We start from the raw sequence: 25,386 nt of genomic DNA on the forward strand, positions 1-25,386 counted from the left end.
GACCCAGAAAAGATGGAATGTCCATTTAAAGTATAAGACAGGCAGTAAGTTTTGATTCAGTAGAGAATGGCTTATTGGTCTGGCCTTTTATTTTATATTTTAACTGACTCCTAAGAGTGATAAATTTTGGTATTGTGTCTGAGAAAAATACTCATGGTTATATGGAATGGCGATTAAAATTCTCTTCTATTTTTCAACTGTGTGTCTGTGTAAGCTTAAATTTTCTTTATATGCCATGCTGCAAACCACCTAGTATTATGAACTGTAGGAGAACACAAGGTGGCAAACGAGTTCTAAAACTGTAAAAGGCGCCACTCTTGTCATTAAGCTTTTGGAGAATAGAGTTATTTTTCATTGAGTGGATTATTTGTGTTACTATGTGATGCGTTTTTCTTACTTTGAAGTGAATGTTCTTAAAATATTTAAGTTTTAACTTCTAATACAGCACTGCAATAAAAAGGTGTAACCAAGGTCAGCATCTGTGGTGCGTTCAGAAATTTTAGGTGTGTAAAAATTACTAGAGATCAAACAGTTTAAAAACCATTGTTTGGTACAATTGATGGAATAGAGTATGAATCTATATCTAATTTACCTATAAAGCAATCTCTCTCTCTCTCTCTCTCTCTCTCTCTCTCTCTCTCTCTCTCTCTCTCGTTTACTCAGCCTTTCCATTTCCCTTTGGTTCCCATGTGTGTTAGAAATGGCCATGAGACAACTTCTCTCTCCTTTTGCCCTGCAGCTCAAGGGATATGAATTCTTAGCAGGAGGCGTCCACTATTAGCCCCACCCACTTGACAGGGAAGACAGGAGCCTGAGTCACAAAGCACTTCTTTGTTTTGTCTCTCTGGCTAACTCCATAGTGAGATGGACAGCCGGGCTCAGGAGATGGCAATTACCCTGAATGATTAGGTTGATTCTTACCTAAATTACTGTTGAGGCCTTTCATTGTTTCTTGGAGTTCATCAGAAAAATAAGGTCTTTCTTAGTGGCTTGGAGTTCATCACTAAGAATTTTATTATCATAATGAACTATCAAATGGGCAGTAAATGTTAATTATGGAAAGTTGTGAAAAGTGCCTGCTGAGAACACAGAAAATCATACTGTGTTACATTCTGAGATATAGTGGTGACTGAGAGAAATAGCTCTTGACTAAATTATTTGTGTATGCTGAGTCAAATTTGAAGGTCATAAGTAAAATAAATAATGCCTAATGGACTAGCTGCTTCAAACATCTTCCATTAAAAAGAAAGTAATTTTGATTTGAGTGTCAAGGGGTAAGTGGTTAGACAGAGACATGGGTATGACACCCATATTGTTGTCTTCCTTCCCTCTTTACACACCACAGTACCGGACGGAGGTGAGGCCTGTTCCCATGGTGGCGTCCTTGTGGGATCCCCACACCTCTTACCTGGTTGTACTGTTTGTTCAGCTCCTTTTACCTGGGCTGCCAAGTTTCAGACTCATTGTGGCCTTGTGGCAGCCCACACACTTGGCAGGGCTCAGAGTAAGAAGCCATCCCTCAACCTTAGCTCCAGCCTTCCCACCCACTGAGAACTCTGTAAGGGAGCTTCCTATTTACAATGTGTCACTTTTACAGGCCTCCCAGAGGCAGGGATTCAAGGCAAAGTAACTAGACTAAAAAGCAGAAGGTGAAATGTCTCTGCATATCCTAACAAATGCCCCCTTTAAAGGCATGGAAACCACATATCCCACACAATCTGCCCCAGGGAATTTGAGCACAGCACTATTTTCAGAGGTTGTTGGGAGGTAGAGTTTTTCATACTACAGTATTTATAAATGTTTGAAAAAATGTCAAACCTGGTTTGTACAATTGCTAAAGACTGTATTGAAGTCTTTTTGGTTTCTGGTCAAATATACAAGAAATTCTGAAAAGAAATCAAAAGAATCCCTCAGAAAGCAAAGAACAGAGGGAATGGGGATGCTAAGGTAGTGAGTTTCCAGTACCCCTGGACAAGCAAACAGATGATAAAACTGAGCATCACGGAGTCAGCTTTGGAATGTGTCATAATTTTTCATTGAATTTAAAGAGCATGTCATATAATATAATATTTGTACCTGAGAAGAAAACAGCAGCAATGAAGAATAGCTGGGTTTCTCGATTTTTTTTGGTTGCTCAATATAAAGACTATTTATTTGTTTGTTTGGTTTTGAAACAGGGTATTACTCTAGAGACCAGGCTGTACTGGGATTCACAGTGGTTCTACCCGAGCATCCCTAAATCCTGGCAGTACAAACATGGACCTGTTTATGAAGATTTTATAAGCAAAAATTCTCAGCATGCATCGCTCAAATATTTAAGACCTTGTAGGTGTATTAGACATGTTCAACTTTTTTGACATTGTGAAATGACATTGTCATCTACGAAGTTCAGGATCAATAATTGTACAGTTGAGGTTTAAAAAAAACAGAGAAAAAACCCTCATAAATTTTTACATCAGTTTGTGGTTTTTGTATTGGGCTGTATTCATAGCTCTCTGTGGCTGAATATGGCCAATGAACCTCAGATTGAATGCTATAATCTATGGGATTGACTTACAAAAATAAGTTGAAGCTGATCAAAGTTTATCCAAGATACATTCATGGTCATCCTATATTCTTTGAATGGCTTTAAAGGATAATAAACATCCTATAATAAAAGTACATATTTCATTTTTTATGACTCAATCTTATCAACTTCTTAATGGGCTTTTTATATCAGAGATTCCCCTTAACCTGTTAGGTTAGAAAATGCTATAGATTACTCATGTCAATTGAGTTCCTGTTATAGCTAGAAAGAGCTCCTGATATCTTTGAAAGAATGAGGAAAAGGTTGGCATATGTTGGTAAGAAACTGTCATTGTCTTCCACATGTGGCTAAGTCCTTTTTTTTTTTGGAAATATGGACAGCTACTCTGGGGAGAGGACAACGGGCCAGACGGGTCACAGTCATCTGTTCATCCCACCTTCTCAGACAGATGCCGCCCCTCTCAGGGCTGGTTTTTGACATCAAGTGTACGTTAAAGGAAAAGGTAATACAGTGGCCTACTATACCCTTGCTGTTGCCTCCCATAGCTCCGGAGAACAGCAGCCTGTTTGTGGCGGGGGTGAGGGAAGCGTGTCAGCATGTGTAACTTTGTGTGGTGAGATGAAATGATTACCCTGCCCCCCAAACAAGCCCCTCCTTAGGAAAACAAACAGTTGTAGGTTTATTTTAGAAAACCCGGGCGGAACTTACAGAAATATATCGTGACAGCAGCTGTCACAATGCATATGTTCAGAAAGCACTTTGAAATTTCATGCAAATGTGTGGGTGATGCAGACACCACGGTACACCCCAAAGACTGCCCCATGTGTTCCTTGTGCCAAGGGAAACAAGAGCGTTCTCCAACTTGTTTGGAGAAAAAGTCACTGCCGCCCAGTACCCTTCTTAGCTTTGTTTCCTCCGACAGCAGAACACGCTTTAACCGCCTAAGCCCCAAGACAGCCATGGAGTGAGAAGGCCGAAAGTTCACTTCTCTCCATTTTCTCATAGCCCAGGCTCTGTGCTGGGCACTTTAAGCACATTTGTGCTTATGAATGTCACAACAGCTGCATGAGGAGAACAGTATCAATTAGATGTAAAATAAACAAGTCTCACGTTAAAATGGATTTCCTAAGTACACCCAGCAACTAACACATTCATCACTTCGTGATCAGAACTTGAATTTTTCTGATTGGTTGAAATATTTGTGACCTAATATTGGCTATTTCCCTCTCTGAAATAGTCTCCATCTGCATCAAAAAGAAGCTTATTGGATAATGAGTGAGTGCTTCACTTAAGGTCTAAGGATGAGTATTTTTAAGCCAGCTGATACTGCATCCATTTAGTAATATGGCAGCAGGAGGTCCTCCTCTGGGTTCTATGGCATCTCCAGCATGGGTTTCTGACTAGGTTTTCAGTACATGAGGTACAAATAGTATCCTTAATGTTTAAACAGTATGTTTCATTTTTTTTTTTTTTTGCAAAGTTAGCTACCTGATAAAAGCTGTTCATGAACTCTGAGTGAAATGCCAAGGCAAAAGTTCCCATCTCACTCCTAAATGTCGATGAGGTGGAGGGTATTGTGTGCTTTATGTGAGGGCATTAGTGTGTAATGGCTAGTCTGTGTTTCTGGGCTAAGAGCTGTTTCTGGTGTTCTAGAGCAGAACCTCTGATTGGAGGTGACTGTGGACTCACGGCCCTCTCTTTCCCAGACATCCGGGCAGCCTGTGTCTGTGAGATCATAGGCAGAACATTCTCCTGAGTCGATGTGCTATGAAAATGGCTGTCCTTACTTTGTCAGTAAGGAAAGATGCTGTGCTGGGGAACTTTTACTGCATCAGTAATAAAGCATGCCATGGTGGAGAAGCCTGGGCCATCACGGGACAGGGCTCAAAAGCCAGCATTTTGCTGAGTCTATAGTATTTTACTTAAAAACAACAGAAACTTAAAACTTTAGAAATGCAAGAAGCAGTATACAAATCAAAATTCTTCATAGAAACTTTATAACTCTCGCAGAAGTTCCTTACCTCAAGAATCACAGTTATGTGGGTAGCCTGGCACTGTGGATAAAAAAAAATAAAAGAGTGAAAACTTTTTATAAAGGTAATTTTTTTCTAACAGTTAGGTGTAAAGTTGCACGGAGGTTCTCTTAAATATTACAAAATTGCTTTGTTAAAATTGTCCAAGTAACGAAATCTGCGGACATGGAACTTGGAGTCTAAACTATAGGTAGACAGAAATGAGGAAACACTTGAAGAGAAGTTGTGGTTTGCAAGTGTCCATGAAATTCTGTTTCCCTGTGACAAGAACAACTCATGTCCCAAATTTAATAGAAACCAGGACAACATTTGCAGGTTCTGGGTTTGGGAAAACTAGAAGCTGATATGGCTCAAAGGAAGAAACCCATGGAGCTGAGAGTTCCTTCAGATCCTGGATCCCTTACCACTTTGAAGCACTCTCCAAGCTTCAGTTTCTTCACCTATAAATTGCAATAAATAATAAAATCCTGTAGCAAGAGCTCATACAAAGAAGAGGAGAATATTGTTAGAGATATTAACCCAGGGCTTGGTGTGCGTAATAGTTAAGTGTTGGCTATTACACGCATTTAAAGTCAAATGGCTTTGAATTATGATTCTGTACACAATGAGCTATTCCCTTACATCAGTTCTCTAAACTTAGCTACCAAATAGGGTCATCTAATGACCCTCTTTTCTGATAGAATGACTCCGCAGAAGGTTTAAAAATAAAGTCATTTCCTGCATGTGTCCCACCCACCCCCACCCTAGAGAGGACCCCTGAAGACCTGAGATCCCGGTGGGGGAGCTCTCTTGGCGCCGCCTTGTAGGCGTGACAGTTACTGAAGCCTCAGAGGGGGTGGTATTTCCAGGTCAAAGCTGGAAAGGCTACCCACTACATTCAAGTGCTAGGATAGGTGTGCGCCACCATACCTGGCTAGTTAATCGGCAGTTGTTCAAACAAAATCACACTAAAGCTGTTCATACATTAAAAATAATCTTAAAATATTTTGTCAGTTATTTGCAGTTTCATACAGTGTATTTTGATTGTCTTTATACCCCTATCCTCAAGTTAGCCTGGTTAACGATATGGTAGATCTTTCTGCACAGCTGCCTGCCTGTGTCCAGGACTGTTGCTCCCAGGGCACAGTCCTGCAGCACTGATCTTAGAGGAACTTCAGTCACATCCGGAAAGATCTGTCTCAGGTTCACTGACCACTGAAGCTCTAATAGCTCTTTTAGGGGCATTAGGCATCCTCTAATTTGTGGTCAAACGTGGCCTTCCACCCTTCTTCTAATAATTTCCTTTGTGTCACAGAGACTATCTCTGATTTTCTTTTCAGCACTGAGGGTAATCTGACAATCCCTTGAATGTCTATTCTGTAATAGACTTTTTTGTTTGTTTGTTTTCGAGACAGGGTTTCTCTGTGTAGCTTTGTGCCTTTCCTGGATCTCACTCTGTAGACCAGGCTGGCCTCGAACTCACAAAGATCCACCTGCCTCTGCCTCCCGAGTGCTGGGATTAAAGGCATGCGCCACCACCGCCTGATTTGTAAGAGACTTTTAAAAAATCCAGAACTGCCATTGATTCTGTGTCATTTTCTAAAGTAAGGTAGTCATTGTATTTCTTTGATAAAGGTTTCCATCATACTTCTTAAAACTAAGAGTTCAACCTGTCTACACACAGGAGAGAACGTTCGAGATGGCCTAGCAATTTATCAGCTGTGGGCCTGTTGTCCACTCGGAACCCATGTCTGGCCGGAAAACTTCTACAAGCTGTAGCCACAATGAGATGGCCATTCACTGTGACCTCACCATTCTGACTTAGGGTTGAGGTGAGGCTCTTGGACTTGAAAGTATCACCTTCCAGTAGTGGCCAAAGTTGGTGACCAAATCCTAAGCACATAGCCTTTGGGGACATTTGAAATTAAAACCACAGCACTGACTTGATATTATAGGAAGAACGCAACCTTTATAACACATAGTTTCTTCGGAGGCCATTCAGTTTTTTTCTTCTTTCTAATGTATGAGGCTGTTTGCACATGGGTGTCTTGTGGCTATGAGATACTCTGTACATGCTGAATACCGCTGATGTTGACCTCACTGTAGGATGATGGCCAGTCTTCCTAGAACATCAAAGTTCATGGTGAAGGACCCACTGCTTTCCTGCACTAGGAAAGCTTCTACATTCTGTTTCTTTCACTGTTGGGCACTACTATCATTTTCCCTGGGCCATTTCCCTGGCACAGACACAACTTCTGCTTTCTTGGTTTACACACTGCCACTCTCTCCCAAAGGCCTCAGGTGACAAAGCAGTGTGAGGTCGAGGGGGAAGCGGCATGGGCCAATGCCATTTTGCTTTTGATTTATGTTATTCCATTACAGCGATCCTATACCCGCAGGGTTTGTATTGCAAGGGTTTTAGTGACGCAGCTCCTGTGAGATGTTGTTTCTGCATTCTTTCTCCCATGGCATCTGCACCAGCGTCTGTGGTCCTAGGCTTAGGTTGATAAGAGAGACAAATGTGCTAAGGGGTGATTTCTTCAGACATCAGGCTTGGTGAAGTGTTTTATCATTTCTCAACGTAGGGAAGATTTCCCCTCAAGTGCCCCAGTCCCAGACTTGTCATTATACTAGCTTTGGATCAGGCTGGGATCTTCCACATCTGGTTTCAACAGACTATGCCCTGCTTTTCCTTTTCTTTATATTTGGCCTCAAATAGGATCACCCTGAACACCTGCTAGGATTGGGCTGAAGCTTGCTTGTCTCTTAAAAACACAGAATTAAACTTGGTTGACAATACCAATAGTTTGAATTACTAATGCAAAAAAAAACAAAACAAAACAAACAAAAAAAACAACCCTCTAGTCTTTCTGGACTGTTGGAATCCAGGTGCCATGGGCTCATTATGCAAGGAAAATAGATGAGCACAAGTGTGTCTTTCCGTGATGTAAGAGTTTAGTGAATAGAAACAAATTCACAAGCGGCAGTGATTTCAATGGCGTTAACCTGCCATATAATTCTGCCTCCTTTGGTAATCTGGCCAAAGTGAAGGCAAAGGTTTTGTGTTTTTGTTTGTTGTTTGTTTCGATCTGAATTACTAATATTAACTTTCATATGGCACAGCACACAGAAACTCTATCTATGCAGGGATGTGAGTCACAGAATGATTACAAAGTAGAGGCTGCAACAGAGTTCAGAGGTTGCAGAAGTGAGCTGAATGAGATGCGTGTAGTGTGTGTGTGTTGATAAGACAGCGAATCCATCATCTGCAGAGAAGAAGCTCTCCTCAGGCTGCAAAAGAGTCAGAGTGGAAAGAGAAGACGTTGTCAGCTTCAGAGACTAATTCAGAGCAAGAGTGGCAGGTCCAGGACCAGATAGGGTGAGCAGGTGACAGACAGCAGTCAAGCAGGCCACTTCAAAGCCCAGGGACAGTCAGGAGCTCCCTGCTTCTCTGTGACTCACATGTTGGTTATCAAATGGCAGGTCAGTGCTATTGAAGTACTAGGTGGCCACCACTTTTTGGGCTACCAGTGAGGGAGTTAGACCTTTTCTTTGGTTTGTCCTGCCCAGAGAATTCTTAGGCCTGGATTCCCTGAGAAGGATTTAATTGTCTTTCAGTAATTAATTTGAAGCTTAGATGTAATTTTATTTTTCGGTGATGATTTCCAGCATATTGTACCTGAGAAACCTTCAAAGACTTCTAAGTATAATTTATCAAAATAATGTGTGTGTGTGTGTGTGTGTGTGTGTGTGTGTGTGTGTGTGTGTGTGTGTTTGTTCCTCCTTTAGATACATCTCAGTTAAAATGTATTTCATTTTGGTACAACCAATGTTTTTGTAACATTAAGAAACCTCACTAGAACACAAATATCTTTGAGTTATTTTCAGCCTTGATTGACAGCTCAAATGAGTAGACATTTAACCAAAACTCAAATACTTCTGTTGCAACTGTGGTCTCACTGTGAGGCTAGCCACTGTGGAAGACAGCAGAAACAGTGGCATGATTCTGTCCTGGAACTCTCAACCCTGTTTGGGGCAACCTGTGTTCACATGAATGACCACAGTAACGAAATGAGACTATATGAAATATTCCACACTGATGAACTGGTATAGGTGGTCAAACTTGAGGTCAGGGGCTTTAGGGAATTGATTTCCCTTGGTAAATGGTGTGTTGTTCTGCTACCTGATATTTTTAGACCCTTCTGACCCATCAGAGGTGTGCCTGAGACTTTCCTTTTGGTACCTGGGCAGTTTTGTTATGTGTAGACAAGCTGGAAGAACCTGTAAAGCATCCCTCAGGCTACACAATGGTGTTATTTCCTTCCTTTTGGGGATGGCTATAACTCATAGGAGGTGTGATTTCTGAATGATTGTTCTTTTCATCTTCTTGGATGCAGGCCAGGCTGTGAGGAGAGCGTTTGATGTTTCAGCAGTGGGCTCGTGACAGCTTTGACTACTCATATGATGATGAAAGACTAAACTTTGATAAAAATGGGAAAATAGGGAAAGGAGATCCTATCCTTCCATCTGTGCGCTCTGTCTCTTTTTTCCTGGGTGGTAGTTAAAAATGTCCTACCGGGTGGTCTGCAGGCTCTCTTCGGTGGTTTTTATTGTTTATATATTGATGGTTCAAAAGCGAGAGCATCCATGCTTGCTGCATAGAGGGCAGACTCTCAGACCCCTTATAACCCAGTCCCACCCGTGTGCCCAGTGCCATCTTCCTTGGGACAGAGCACTTGTCCCTCGGCACCTGCTTCTGTGCAGCACACAGGCACAGACAGGCCAGGTCTAGAAAAGGCGTTTGGATCTCTAGAACTTTCTTCCTCCCTCCCTTTCTAGGGTATTTAATTAGAAATATTACCTGATCTTGGTCCCATGGGGTGGTCTTATCTTCCTAGTTCTAAAACAGATAAAGAGGGAAGTCAGACGTGTGAATATCCACAATCACTTGGACTTTCCCTCAGTTGACACACTTGAGATAGTCATAATTTCTGTGTCTTTGGGAGTAGAAAATTGGAGTTTGGGCAAGAGCAGGGGTTTCTTAATTTTGATCTTTAAAGTGAAAACATAAAACAAAAGCACAGAAACAATAACCCTAAACTGTTGCCATTCAGCTAATTGACAGGAAAGGTCTAAGACCAAGGGTTTGAAGGGGAAGATGACATAAATAATATATTTAACAATGTTGGAGCAGTATTCTCAGAGAATAAGGTCAACTGAACGTTGGACATGTCCATTGCTTGCTTTGTAATTAATCTGGTACCTATGTCATGAAAGTGTCCTGGCTCTACCTCTATCTGAATGTGAAGTTCAAAACCATCCCACAGTGTCTGGGCTGTTCTCTTCTTTAGCTGTTAAAAGGTAGCGTCTAGGGGCTGGAGGGATGGCTAAGTGGTTAAGAGCACTGCCTGTTCTTCCAGAGGACCCTGGTTCAATTCCCAGCACCCACATGGCAGCTCACAGCTGTCTGTAACTCCAAGATCTGACACCCTCACACAGACATACATGCAGGCAAAACACCAATGCAAATAAAATAAAAATAAATACTAAAACAATAGTGTCCAGTTGGGTGTCAGCAAGCAGGCACAGGCCCCATGGCATAACCTATGCAATCCCTTCACTGAGACCAGAACAGACAATTGTCTATACTTTTTGCAAAAATCTTGGAGTATAAGGAATATACTCAAACTCTTTAGGAGTGATGTGAAAACACTGACGTCCCTTCAGAGCTTGTTGACATGGGTCAGAGGGTGACTGATACAAGCCTACAGTGTGGTGTAAGCTTTAGTTTGAGGAATCAGTGCTGGCCAACAGGGCTAGCTGCCATGGTGTCACTGAGAATGAGAATGCCATGGTGTTACCAAGGCAGCATGTATATCCTTCCTACTTTGGAAAAATTACTCTTGATGATGTCCATGAAAAGATGTATCACCTGGAATGGTAAGGACAGAAGGAATAAGGTGAGGAATTCAATGGACCTGGATTTATTCGGATCACATATCACGTAACAGGATTGATATTGCCATGTCTCGGCTAATGCTTCTCTTTCTGGAAAACACTGGAAACTAGAGCTTCTTCAGTGATGTGGGAACTTAAAGGAGTAGGTTTATAATGATGCAGTGGCCTTCATCTTGAAATGTCTCATCTGGGTCCTCACGGAGAAATTGAATGTCATTTCTCTAGTAATAGTTACAGTAGGCATCCTTTAACAGCAGGATGTCCATGTCCCAAGCCTAAGACAATGGATGTGACCATGCGATGGTGAAAGGGGTTATATAGCTGTCCTAAGTTAAGGATCTGCCATGGAGGGTTGACCTGGGTTGCCTCTGTATCAGTTACCTTTCCTGATGTTGTCATAAACACACTGCCAAAATCCAATTCAGGGAGAACAGGTTTCTTTGGGCTCACAGCTTGAGTGTACAGTCCATCACTGTAGAAAGTCCTGATGGCAGGAGTGTGAAGTGACTGGTCACATGGTGTCTATAGTCAGGAAACCCAAAAGTAACGAATGCTAGTGTCCAGCTCATGTTTTCTTTATTCAGTCCAGGACACCCAGCCCATGGAATATGCTAGCCATGGTTAGGATGTGCCCCACCTTAACTAATCCGAACTAGAGAACCTCTTTCATGCATGCCCAGTTCCCCTCATGGTTATTCTGAATCTCATCAAGTTGACAATGGGGACTGACCATCTCAGCTTCTTACAAAGGTCTGTAATGATGGAGGGTAGGGGCAGAGTCAGGACGCAGTGATGGACACAGAGGCCAGCAGGGGCAAACTGGAAGATGTTACACTAATGGCTTTGAGGATGGTTGAAGGGGCCACGAGCCAAGGAAATGGGACCACCTCTAGAAACCGAGAAAGACAAAGGAAACATTCTCCTCCAGAGTCTTAAAAGCTGATGCAACCTCCACATTAGCTCTGTAAATCTAATTCCTGACCTCTGGTGGCCGGGCGGTGGTGGCGCACGCCTTTAATCCCAGCACTCGGGAGGCAGAGCCAGGCAGATCTCTGTGAGTTCGAGGCCGGCCTGGGCTACCAAGTGAGTTCCAGGAAATGCGCAAAGCTACGCAGAGGAACCCTGTCTCCAAAAACAACAACAACAACAACAACAACAAAGAAAAACAAAACAAAAAAAAAACAAAACAAAAAAACCTCCTGACTTCTGACCTTCAAAGTTGTAAAATGACACAGATATAATGTTTATAATGTTTTAAGTCACTGGACTTGTGTGGTAATTTGTTAGAGAAGCAATAGGAAGGTAAAGTAATAACATAAACAGCATTTATTTCATGATGGTTCTGTATGCAGAGCTTTGGCACATGGCTCTGTGAATATCAGTGAGTATAAAAGCAGCTTTGATTCATGTTAGTCCAGCAGCCCTCCCTCAGGCCTCATTATTGCTGAAGGTTTTTATGAGACAAATATGTATCTTGGTGGAGTTTTGCTGACATGTTCTTTACTATCTGTGTGTAAAATCAATGTTAAATTTTATTTTATCACTTGTAAACAAAAACTCACATGTAGCCATGGTGCTCAGGCAAAGGTTTCCAAGGCTTGCACAGGAGGTAGTAAGGAAGCCTTCTGGGCCTCCGCGCACACTCCTTAGTGAGCTACAGCTCTACCAAGGCTTCATCATGCTCGTCTCCAGCATCTCTCATGTTTCCCGACATCTTCCTTCCCAAGTGTGGAAGTAACCGAGACCTGGTTATTCTCTCAGTGAGTACTACTCTACCTGGAAAAAAGCTCCACCCTCTAGAACACACATCCTAAACAGATGTTAGAATCTATGATGTGGGCTAATATATGTAAGCGCTTGCTAGTAGGGCATTTTGCATAAGCCATTGTCTTGGACTGAATCCTCAAGTTCATGTGAGAAATCTGTGGTCCTGGATGTGAGGAAATAGTGATCTAGGTCTGCTGTTCTCATCAACACATGATTCCAAGGCCCCAGGAAGTTCATGGTGAGGCGCTTTAGGTTGTCACAGCCAGGGGTGCTGCAGTGTGCTTGTTATCATAAAGGACATCCCCACAGCAAGGGATTTTCTCACCTAAAATATCAATAGGTCAAAGTTTGAGACACTGTTATCTATTGGATAAGTCTGATACACACACCCAAATTATTATACTACAGTGGCAAGCACACACAGACTCCACTGCAGTGTGCATACACTCTACACAAGGTAGAAGCATTTCAGTCAATATGGGGTGCATATATGATAGTTGTCTTTGAGATTATATCAGCCAGTGATGTAGCAAGCCACACTAATTCAAAATCACTCTATCAGGGTTGCACAATGATAGAATTGCCCAGTGATGCCCAGTGATACATTCCGTGGAGTGGATCAATTCTCATTCAGGCACTGACTGTATGACTGTATGTGTGCAAGTATGTGTGTTTCTGTGTATGTACATCTCTAGCTTTTCATTTCTTTCTCTTTATGTGCTTAGAGCAGAATGGAGACAGGCAGAGTAGCCTGTCCCTTTGCTTTGTGCCCCAACAGTATGACCAACCTGAAATCAGCACAAGGTAGAACTGCCAAATGTACAAGGAGTGCAGAGCATGCCTGGGGATTGGAGCGGGAAGACAACTTTCTAGTGTCTGGGACATAATTGTAGCACTGATGAAGTATCAGTGCCCGGTCATTACAGCAACATGTTGAAAGTGAACACCTGAATATCCTTTTTACAGGAGTTGCAAGGGTGGTTCTGACCCACATCCCTAGACTAGAAGCCCGTATTGCAAAGAAGAGCCATCATAGGTCTTCAGATATGAGCATGGCACATCCTCATGAGTGGATCCAAAGCAAACTCTTGGACAAAGAGGAAGAGGCAGATATGGGGCCGGCATTGTGGGTTGTTAGGTAGGCATGGGGATGGATGGCGAATCCTGGTGGTCTCCTCATAGAAAAAGAGGACACCCCAAATTTCAGATTTCTACACTAGTCACATCTTGTTTCAGATGTAAAAGAGTCAAGTATGGGGAGGGACAGAAAGCATGATGGAAAGAGCCCTAGAATTAAATAAAGTGTGTATATGATTTGGATTTTTAGCCAAGTAACAAAATGTAGGTTAAACATTTCATGTAAGTTCTTTCTAATTAGACACAAAGCTGTGGCCAGGGATGTATAAGACAGAGCTCAAGGGAAAAGAAGCCCTGTGTAGTTGATTTGACTTTGACTGCATCCCCCAGCTGGGAAACTGGGCTGCAGTTTTTAGGATCATATGGTGGTTAGAATGGAATTCACATTTTATTCCTATCTTGTGTTTTGTGTGTGTGTGGTTTTTTTTTTTTTTTTGAATGGCAAATTTCTCCAAGTGCATTAAAGTTCAGTTGCCCTGTTGGTACTGTGGGGTGACAACAGCTTACCCGTGGCTCTGTTAGGGTGATAACAGCACCGGTCACGGGGTCTTGCACAGCCTGGTGTTGTCATCACTACCTAGGTGTGTGTGTGGGGGCTCTCTTTCCTGTACTCTCTCTTTCTGCTCCCTCAGCCCAGAAGCCCAACAGCCTACACTGTTCTGCACCTTTGACTAGCCTGTTTGTTGTTGTGGTGACTTTTGGAAAATGAATAGAACAACCCAAACACCAAGGCCTTTACCTTAGAAAGTGTCATGCTTTGAAAGTGTTCTGAAGTTAAGTTCTAGAACAAAGAGAAGCATGGGTAAGGAAATCCATGTCTTTCTGTGTTTCGATCCTGTTTATAACTCAGGACGCTTACTGTGCTCACTAATGGGCTTTGGGCCACTGGCTGTGATCATGTAAGTTTTAGAGACCCCAAATGAAGCTTTCCCACTCAAGATCTAATTTATTTACTTACTTTTATTTATTATGTATACGGTGTTCTGCCTGCAGGCCAGAAGAGGGCACCAGATCTCATTACAGATGGTTTTGAGCCACCATGTGGTTGCTGGGAATTGAACTCAGGACCTCTGGAAGAGTAGCCACTGCTCTTAACCACCGAGCCATCTCTCCAGCCCCCCAAGATCTATTTCTTTACTGGCCTCTCAGGTGCTCTCTTCCTTCTTCTCAACCATTTTAACATCAACCTTATTCTTTTCAAAGAACTGGGCATAGTGAAAAATGCCTCTAGATTATGGGAGAGTGTTGCTGATTCATTGTAACCACTTAGCAATGAGTCAACTACAATACACCACATCCCGGGGAGGTTTTTAAAAGCTGTTTGGCAACTCTGCCCCCAGCTTCTAGTCAGGCAGCTAGGCTCTGCATCGTGATCAAGGGAGCAATGCCATGTCACATGCTACCGGATAGGTTCCAGCCCCCAATTCTCTATGGATCCTCAGGGGTTGTGAAGGCATCCCACATGCACATGGCTGTGGTTTTTCTCATCTTGCATTCATCACCCCATTCAGGAAGATGGATTTTTATTATGCAGCAAAACTGCTGCTACAGGGTAAACGCTGACACAAAGCAATCGTCTAAACCAAGTATAAAAGCTCAGAAGATAGAGCTGAGATAGGTTGTGGGAGCCCGTTCTGGGGTTCCTCGTGGCTTTACCCAGCAGGTCCAAATAGAGGATGATCAGGACCACGGGCCTGAGTGCAGGTGTCTGAGATGGTCTGCACTTGGCTGTGCTGGGGGAGGAGGTCTTTTGCTCCACCCCTTGGCGTCTCTATAAAAACCCTGGACCAGAGACAGTCCGGGCCCGTTGGAATAGGTTCCAGGCCCTCTCGAGGCTATCCTTTATTTTCTATCTGTTTATCTCCGCAAGATTCTCTGCTATAAATCCTTCTATCTAATATTTCCTGCTGCTCGCACTCAAGAAAACTCTGGGAAGCTGTGGGGGTGGAGGGTAAACGCCCCACAATAGGTTTCAGGTCCTTGTTTGAAAGCGGCTGCTGTCAGAGAAGTGCTTTACTATGCAGTTGTCACAAATGGCTGACTGCAGAGAACAGGCTTGCCTCTTTCAAGGGAAGGTGGACAGCGAGGGTCAGAACACAGAGGGACTCCGGGCCTTGACGAGATTACAACACCAGACTTCCAACTACTTGGAAGGAATTGTGTCAATAGCATTACATCTTGAGGTTGAATATTAATCTTGGCTATATGAGCATCCACAGGTGTTTAGTTAGTAGCTAGTAAGTACAGTCAGCCAAGTAAGAATATACAAACCCAAGGAGATCCAAAGGTAAGTGGACACAGACCACCTGCAGCTCTACCAGTTCATTCGTTACTGTCCCACAGTTAACAGTCTTTAGAAGAACACAGCCAGAATCTGAAGCTCACGTGTGTGAAGACTGCCTCTCAATGAACAATTTTTTAATGGGACTTTACTCAAGTTTTCGGTCTTCTCTAGGACATCAGGAGCACAGAACTGGTACCTGCCCCCAAGAAAACCTTATATGGAGGCAAAATTAGGTTACCTTGTGAAATAAAGCTTTTATATTTTCACCTCAAATTATATGTGCTCCAAATAGATAAGAATAAATGATAAAACAGGAGATAGGGAGAAGGGGGCATTCCTGAGAAGTGAAGGGTTCCAGAAGGCTTCACGGGGAGAAGAGACTTAATTTTTGTACTTGGCTGATGCAGGATTACAACAGGGATTGACGATGGCATCAGGCCTACAGATGTTTTATATTATTTTCATTGATTAGAACTCAGCCATGTGACCATGCCTATCTGCATGGAGGTCTGGAAATGTTTGTTGAGAGACTAAGGAAGCAGTTTTGGTGGACATGTGGCTCCTACATTGCCTTCTAGTTTGAGTAGGTTGAACTTTGTAGTATATACAGTGTTGAGCCATCCTCAGCTTTAGCAAAGATGAGAGTGTGCTAATTGGTGATGAAAGTTCCATAAAGCTACTAACTCTTGTTATTCTCATAGCTACATCCTAAGCATATATATGGTCATCTTAAACAAGTGTGTAATAAAACAATGGAATGATGGATAGGTGCTGGAGAGGAGTTCTTTATGGGTGAATCTGTCTCGGATAGATGAGTGGAACAGTCAAATCAAGAAAGCCACTTTGAAAGTGCTTATGTAGATTTGGTAGAGTCTGAGGTAGACCAGTTACCCTAGAATACGTCCATTTTTAGAAATGTTTGCTTCTGATATTTTAACCCAGTTAGTATATAGCTTAGCCATGGGTTGTAGTTAAACCAGGATCTCCCCTGAGCTGAAACTGTAGAAGCAGGTTGTGAGCTTGCAACTGTGTTCCTAGGAAGGGCCGGCACTTTCTTTGGAGGCATTAACTGGAATCAGCCCGGGGACTTGGGCTGTGCCGTAAGACTGCAACCCAAACAAAATAAAACTTGACTAAGCCAGCAAACCCAGACTGAAGTTCAAGTTACTTTAACAGACTCTGGGGAAACACAAAGTGCAGTTGTATTAGCTATGCAAAATTTGCTCCTTGACCTTACAGCCAGGCAAGTTACCCGTGCACACAGAGTCTTCCGCCAGCATTGCAAAGTGTTGGACACAGTAACTTTCAGCAATTATGCAATATTTTAAAACCTTTTTAATTTTAAAATATACTTTAAAAATAGATGCTGATCCAACAAGAACAGAGGGTATCAATGAAAAGACTGTGTTGTCGTGCACCTACGAGAGGCCAGCACACAGACAGCCTTGTACAGCCAGGAACTCGGAGCTGAAGAAATTGCTCACAGATGAATTCCTTAGAAATCAAAAGCAAGGGTCAGCACCGTCCTGTCCTCCCTCTGGATATAACCTCTGTGTCTTGTGCATAAGCTTGGGCCATGTCAGCGGCTTGCCCAGACTCATGTTACCCACCTCTGAAGTCTGATGACAGATTTCTAACTTCAGGTTTATACAGAGTTGAGTGAGAATTTTCAGAACAACCCATGATTCTTGAGAGATTTTTTTAATGATTCTTGATCTGGAAATAATATAAAAACAGGAGAGTGTTTTGTGGTATTTTTGTGTGTTTTGTATTGGTTTAGGGAACAATCCAACATTAAAGAGGCTTAAAAATAACAAATCTTTATGAAGACTTAACATGGCCTTTCTCTTTTTTAAAAAAAAATTCTTCCCCACCAAAAAAAGGAACTGTAATAATGAAAGTGACTAGAACAATTAAGGAACACAGAAGCAAAGGACAGGGCAGGCTAGGTTAGGGAGAGGAGATTGCCAATAGGATCCCCACAGCCAAGGCTAGTCCTGCCTGCTGCTTGTGCAGCCAGGGCTGGGAAGGGTAAGAGGAAGTGACTGCAGCTTGGGCTTTTCCTTCACAGGGCCAGGGCTCTTTGGGCCCAAGATTCTCACTGACCAAGGCCTCTTGAGATATGAACTCTCCATCTGAGGTACTGGGGACCTGCAAGTCCATTAGTTAGTCCTCCAGCTCAAATCCCAGGGAACCTAATCTTAGGAAGCAGAGGAAGTGCTGAGTGAATGTCCAGGGCATGGCTGTTCCAAGGACCCCAGAGCCTCAGATCCACTGAGGAATGGCTAGTTGCCACCCTCACCCCATCTCATGGAGGGTGGGGTATGATTGAGGCACATAAGGAAATGGCAAAGCCTTCCCTTCTGGTTTGTTTGGGGGTGCTGATGGTGCATGCATAAAATGTCCATTATAGCTTTCTGTCCTGGAATATTTATGGGTTGAGGACTGCAGACTTCCCTGCAGAAACTGCTCCTATTGAGCCTGGAAAAACTTCTCTCCTTCATCCAGCTATCAAACACAAGCCCTTCCTCCATGTTTACCCATGTGTAATAACCCCATATCCCTGTCCAGCTGTACACAGTAATCCTGCCTCCCTATTCAACTGTATATAATAAACACGAGGTTCTCCTATGGTATTGCCGTTTCTCAAGCTGAGAGCCCAAACCATGTGACTCCAGCTTTTCTGGGTCAGAGTGTTCACCTTTCTATCTTTTCTTCATTCCTCACCTCCCAATCAGATCAGTCTCTGGAGGCCAAGCAAGGACTTGGCACCAGTTCAGTAGAATCCTGTTTGCCTGGTGATCTATTTACCAAATTTACCTACTTTTGAAACATAAGACTTTATTCATAAAGTTCATATAGCGACTTGTATTGTTGGGACAGTTTTCATGTCAGCCTTGCAGGTTTGGTAGATGTGAACCAACTGGGCAGCACTTTTAGTCTTTCTTGTTCCAGCTTTCTGAATATTCAGACACAACTCACTGAGATATCGTGGTCCAGTGATGGGAGGAGTCTGCATCTCTGCCTTCCAAAGGGAACACAAAGACCAATAAGCAGAGAAACGGCGAGGGCTGCTGAGTCAAGAGGATGAGAAGGAGTGTCAGGGATGAGGAGTTCTTGGGGTTAGTAGGAGGGCGTACAAAAGATACCCCAAGTCTTCAAAACTTCTGCTTTAGGCCTCGTTGGCTCTTCCAGCTCCTCCAGTACCAGCCATTAAGACCTTATAAGTAGTGAAATGAATTTTGTCAGTGTTCAGCAGACAGGGAAGTGGTCCTCCTGCACATTGACGACCAGCGCATCCACATTCAGCAGGTGGGCTGCCCCCTCTGGCTGAACCAACACTGGGGCATCCTCCAATGCTGAAGAGTTCCAGAAGGCTTCATGGGGAGAAGAGGCTTAATTTTTCTCCTTGGCTGATGCAGGATTGACAATGGAGATTGATGATGGCATCAGGCTTACAGATGCTTTATATTATTTTCATTGATTAGAAACCAGTCATGTGATCATGCCTAGCTGCATGATTTTAATGAGGAAAATCCCATTTAAAAAATTGTTCTGGAAGCTGAGACTGAGGGTTAAGCTTTACTTCAGAAAGATGGGAATCAGAGAGATCAAAAACATCTTAGCAATTGGGACCCCTTTGCTTGGTTAGGGGATGGGTGACAAGAGGCAGTGACCATTAGAACGGTCCCCTCGTAGATTTAGTTGGATCACTGCCCTCCTGTTGTAGTTGTTGTCTTTGTTTGAACTTTCTTCATTTTAAACTGGTTTCATATCCTAGGAAAATTAAGATGGTGGTTACCCTAAGCCTACTCCATAGCGAGGCTTGAGAAAGGAAACGATAAAGAAAGGTGGTGGGTGTTGGAAGGAATGCGCTCTGCATTCGTGTAGCTGAAGGTGATCTTTTTGTAGCTGGAATCTGTAGGGCCTGCAGGGAAGATGAAGGAAATGCTTGCGCAGAGTCCCAGTCTAAGACTCAGAATGAGCTGATCAGTCAGTGTAGGGACCAGATACTAAAGAGAGGCCTTGTGTTTGGTCTGGACATCTTAGCTGTATCACTTATGTGCACTGACTTTTCTAAATATGCTTTTTTTCTCTCTTTTCTTAGGGAGGCAGGACACAGTGCGTGAGAGAAGTCTGTCCCATTCTCTCTTGTCCCCAGCACCTTAGTCACACACCCCCAGGACAGTGCTGCCCCAAATGTTTGGGTGAGTGACAATTTCCAGGTCAAAGAACAATGTAATTTCTTGTCAAAGTTTCTGCTGAGTGTATATGTGTGTTGCTTCATGGCCTAGTGGAGACTTCTGCTCCTTCTAACTGTGTGAGTAGGCTTTGGCTCTTACCTGAGATCTGCTCAGAGGCTGCTCTTCTCTTGGCTTCTGTTGTTTCTGGAGCCTGGCATGCAGCTCCAACCTGGTTAATGTCCAGTGGGGTGAGAATAGTGCTGAAGAAAGAGTCTCTAGCTGGACACGTGACTGTTAGGAGTGTGTAGTGAAGGCATTTGGAAGTAAATGTATGGAAGACTGTAGACTAGTGTTTCCTGAGAGCCAAATGCACACAGGAGGACAGGATGCCAGGAAGGGAGAAGCTTGCAATGAACAGCAATTGACCTTGATTGGGAGGGAGTATCTGTTACACCATGGAGCCTTTACTACAGACCAGGTACTGTACACAGGTTACATAATTTTTCTCAATGAATCTTCTCAGGAAGCTTAAATACAGAACAGAACTCCCATATGTCACACTGGCACTGTTATTCGTTTTAACCCCCTGAGAAGAAGTTATTCCACTAATCTGCAGAGATCCTCAGGGAAAGTTGATAATGTCCCTTATCACCGCTGGTTTGATTTTTGCTGATTCTTTCTCTGGATCTCTCTACTATTTTGCTATGGTTTTAGGCATCCTTTTCTCTGATTATCACCTCCAGCAGTCTTCACATCCTATGGTACAATTGAATCAAGGCTTGTGTAGCACATTTCACTGAAAGCTTGCAGCCAGCATGGGGGATTATTTTACAGAGATGTAGAATGAATATCATAAAATGGAATATTAAACTTCCTAGTTCATGGACTGCCTTAATTGTTTTGTCTTTGGGGAAGTTTTCACTGCATGTCTTTTTAAATAGGCTTCAGCTTCTGTCACTTCCACCCATACCCTTTTTGGTGCCCTCCCGTTTCTTTCATAGTTTGCTTTCTCTAACTCCAAGCCATTTTGTTGACTTACATCCGCATTCACAGATTATCATACCTTCAGTTAGCTTCTTTATACAACCAAAGTGCCAAACAAAGACATGTGTTAAACTGTTTTCTCCTCTGTTAGGGATTCTATTGCATTTCATCTAACAGTGTTTGCCATTCTATTTCATGTACAAACTCATACTTTTAAGCAAATGTGGAATAATTTCAGAGAACCCGAGAGAGCTGGTAGATGCCCTGGGTTAAAGACATTGTCATGTGCTTGTGCTTCGTCCATTGCCAACCCATGCATGCTGCCCTGAGTTGAAACCTGTGTGTTAGATGTTGCCAAGCTGAGGGCATGGCGGAACCTGTGCCATCTAAATGTGAGTCTGCCAAAGAGGCAGTGGTGATTGGTCGTGGCCTCGCAGATAAGTAATGATGATTAAAGCTTTGAAGAAAAGGCTGCTGATGTCTTGAGTCCATTTAGAAGTTTCTCACATGAGCCATGGCAATTGTATTTAGTACACATTTTATGGATCGTGTGTTTTGAAGATAGTCTACGTAAAGAACAGTAAGTCTGGGGAAACTTAAAGATTGCAATTCCACCAAAGGGGACTTGCTCTTCTTTTGGCTAAACCATAGTGGAATGATGTGGAAATGGCTTAAATCAAGCTGTATACCCAGCCTCTTAACCGATCCCTAGAATGTTTTGTGTTGGGCCATGATAACTTTGGGATTAAAGTGAGATTTTGTGTTCTTTTATAGTAGAATGAAACATGTCAGCACAACAATAAAAGAAAAAAAAAGAAAGAAAGAGAGAAAGAAAAAAGAGAGAAAAGAAAAACAGATGAAGGAAAATACCAGGAAACTATCTGCTTGCTGAAAACTAAGTGTCATTCAGCTTCTGGCTGAATGGGTACTGATTTGCTCTTAGATTTTTTTCTTGACTAGGATGCCTGCATCTGGAACACCTCTGCCATTTGGGTTGCAGAATTTCCTTCCTCCCTTTGCTTATTTTCAATGGGCCATCTTATTAAAGATCAGGATACACAGAACAGTACCTAAGACACCTCTCCAAGTGGCATAGCCCAGGATAACACTGACATTATATCACCATTAACAGTGCTAATAGTTATCATCTGCCATCTGCTAGGAGTTCAGATAAGAGCCAGGCATGTCATGAAGATTTATAGCCATAGTTCTAGGTACAATTTACATTTTCGCGAGGGATAATTTATGCCTGTGGTCACATCTAACACAGGAAATAACTGTTGCAGTGTCTGTTTGTTCAGCAATCAATCAATAGATCAGTCAATTCATAGATTCATCCATCATCTATCCATCTATTCCCATTTATACAGTATATATTTATGCAATAGTATTGAGTAGAATAATAGTGGTATAAGCAAAAGGCTGTGTAATGGTTGAAAAGGGTCATGTATTCTGAGAGATGGAAGGTCCTCTGTGGAGGAAATGTAGTCTCTAACCATGAAGAGGTATTATAATTGGTTTATGAACAAGATTCCACAGAGTTACTATAATTTTATTTATTTTTGAGACAGATTCTTGCTATATAGCCCAGGCTGGTATTGAACTTGTGTTCATCCTGCCTGTGCCTTCCAAGTACTAGAACTGTAAGCATATATTACCATGCCTACCTCTCCATAGAGATCTCTCTATATATTTATTAGTTATTTGAGAATTTTGTGCGGTGTATTTTGATCATATTCCCTCACCCTGTGCAACTCTTCCTAGATCAACTCCCACCTTCCCTATCCACTCAACTTTATGTCCTTTAAAAAATATTCAAGGCCAATTTGTACTGTGCAAATATTCTTGGGTGTGTGGTTTTACAAGGAGTACACTCTTAGAGAAAAGCTGACTCTGCTCCCAGCAGCTAACAATTCCCAATAGCTCCTCATCTTGGGATGGGATTTCATGCCCAGCTTCCCTCTCCATGCTGGGATTTGGTCTAGCTTGGGCTTGCACAGGTCTTGTGTATGCTGTCCCAACTGCTGTGTATTCATATGGACAGCTTCCTGCTATGCCAAAAAATACTGTTTCCCTATAGTCTTCCGGCACCTCTGGTTCTTACACTCTTTTTGCATCCTCTTCTAGGAGCCCTTAGCCTTCGGAGGAGGGGGTACAGTATATATGTTTCATTTAGAGCTGAGCTTTCCACAGTCTCCGATTTTCCATACCTTGGCCAGTTGGGAGGTCTATGTTAGTCACTATCTACTGCAGGTAGAAGCTTCTGTGATGAGAGTTGACAGATGTATTAATCTATGGCCATGATGATTAGTCACATTAATACCATGTCTATTTAACAAAATAATAATAGTACACTCTCCCCCAGAGTCTATGACCTTTCTAGCCATAGGGCTTTGGCCTGATAATGGTGCCAAGTATAGGTTTAATCTTATGGAGTGTGAATAAAATTGTATCAAAAAGTGGTTGGTTACTTCAATGACATTCATGACACTTTTGCTCCAGTGGGAATGTCTTGCCAGGCCATTCGTTAATGTAGCTTTACAGCTGGGTAAGAATGAATATTAGTTTTCTCCTCTGGCAGTATGAATAGCATTGTCCAGTACCATGAAAGCTAGCAAGTAGGAATGAAGCTTCCAAGTCAGTACTAGCTTAATTGTTTCATGTTACAGCCGTCAAGGATGTGTGTCTTCAACAACAGTCCTCAAGTCCTAGAGGGTAGCTAAGAGCACTGGCAAAAGTCTGTACCGCTTGTGGGGGTAGTGTAGGTCTATGAGTCCTCATCAGCCAACAACCCACAATAAGTCACCTATTCCTGGCACTAGTCTCTTTTGTTAGCCTCTGGTCTCTTATAGAGGTATTGTCCTGGTATAGGGTAAATTAATTCATTCATTCTCTCTCTGTCTCTGTCTCTTTCTCTCTTTCATACAGAAGTAGACTTCCATCTGAATTTTAAAAAAGACTTTAGGGCTATTTATCCCTCCCCATATTAATTGCTTTCCCTTCACCACTCCAATTTAACTCTTCCCATTCCATTATTCACTATTAATACTTTTTATACCAATGTGTTCTGTCCCTATCCCCTAGAAAGTCCCTACCATGTATCATTAGTAGTTTTCTGAACTCTGTAGCCATTCCAAATGAAATACAAGTATCTGAAGACTCAAAACTAGCATCCATATATGAGAGAAGATATGAGGTCTTTCTCATTCTGGGTCTGGGTTACCTCACTGAGAAAGACCTTTTCATCTTCCATTTACTAGCAAATTTCATTTTTAACAGCTGAATAATATTCCATTGTGTAAATATGCCATTTTTCTTATGTATTTATTAGTTGGTAGACATCTATCCTGTCTCCACTCCATGGCTGTTATGAATAGAGAAACAATGAACATGGATGAGTGGGTATCTGTATTAGGATATAGAGTCCTTTGTGGATATACTCAAGAGTGGTATAGCTGATCAATGACAGATCTATTTTCATTTACGAGGAACCTCCGCACTTACTTCCATAGTTGCTGCACCCGCGTGCACCCCCACTAGCAGTGAGCACGTGCTCTCCTGTCCTTACACCCAGACAGCACGTGCCACTGTTTGATCTCAGTCGCTCTGGCTGGGACAGGCTGAAACAAAAGCAGATTTTCGTTTGCTCTTCTCTAATGGCTAAAGATGCTGAACATTTAAAAATATTTCTTAACTATTTGTATGTCATCTGTTGAGAACTCTCTGTGTAGTTCTGTGCCCCATTTTAAAATTGAGTTGTTAGTTTCTTTATGTTAAGATTTTCGAGTTACTTGTAGATTGTAGATATTAACACTTTGTCAGATGGAACCCTTTGGGCTGCCTCTTCCCACAAGTGATGGGATTTGCTGGATATTAACAACAAGAGAAGTGACAGAAAGAATACAAACTCATGAAAACTAAACAACCAAAATTGGGTGAAGGAAAAAAATCAAAAGAAAATTAATATTTCCTAGAACTGAATAGAAATACAAACACAGCATATAAAAATCTATGTGGCACAATTTATATATATATATATATATATATATATATATATATATATATATATATATATATATATATATATCTCGATTTATTTTTAGCAGTTGTCTGCCTTTTGCCATAAACCATTTGTGGTCAGTTGTGAAATACTTGAAGTATGTGTAGATAAAGTATGGGAAAGGACAGCCAGATCATAATTTTAGAAAATATTTTACTGAACTGTAGTTTTATTTTGCTTCTTCAAGGACAGAAGGATATCTCTGATAGAGTTATTGGGAGAATAATGTTCAATCTGTGAAAAATTACCAACATCATTGTTGTAGTAAATATTTTTAAAACTGGCAGGGAAGAGAAATGGCTCAGTGGTTAAGACCACTGACTGATGTTCCAGCGGATCCAGGTTCAATTCCCAGGCTGTCAGGTTTCTGATCACACCAGACTAAAACAACAACAACAAACTGGTTACAAATATTTCTTGTACGATAATATTCTAAAACTAGGATGTGTTTGGGCAGAAGTGATTATAAGGGG

The 25,386-nt window shown here is 42.2% G+C and overlaps 1 protein-coding gene across 1 annotated transcript in view; it reads left to right on the forward strand.

Moving 5' to 3' along the window:
• Positions 1-25,386, forward strand: part of Bmper (BMP binding endothelial regulator) — a 253,931-nt gene that overhangs the window by 112,514 nt on the left and 116,031 nt on the right. Inside the window, exon 7 of the mRNA XM_006991683.4 lies at positions 19,794-19,893. Coding sequence (XP_006991745.1) covers positions 19,794-19,893 — 100 coding nt within the window. The remainder of the gene's footprint in view (positions 1-19,793; positions 19,894-25,386) is intronic.

This window comes from Peromyscus maniculatus, chromosome 7, assembly GCF_049852395.1.
Source record: "Peromyscus maniculatus bairdii isolate BWxNUB_F1_BW_parent chromosome 7, HU_Pman_BW_mat_3.1, whole genome shotgun sequence".
NCBI classification, from domain to species: Eukaryota; Metazoa; Chordata; class Mammalia; order Rodentia; family Cricetidae; genus Peromyscus; species Peromyscus maniculatus.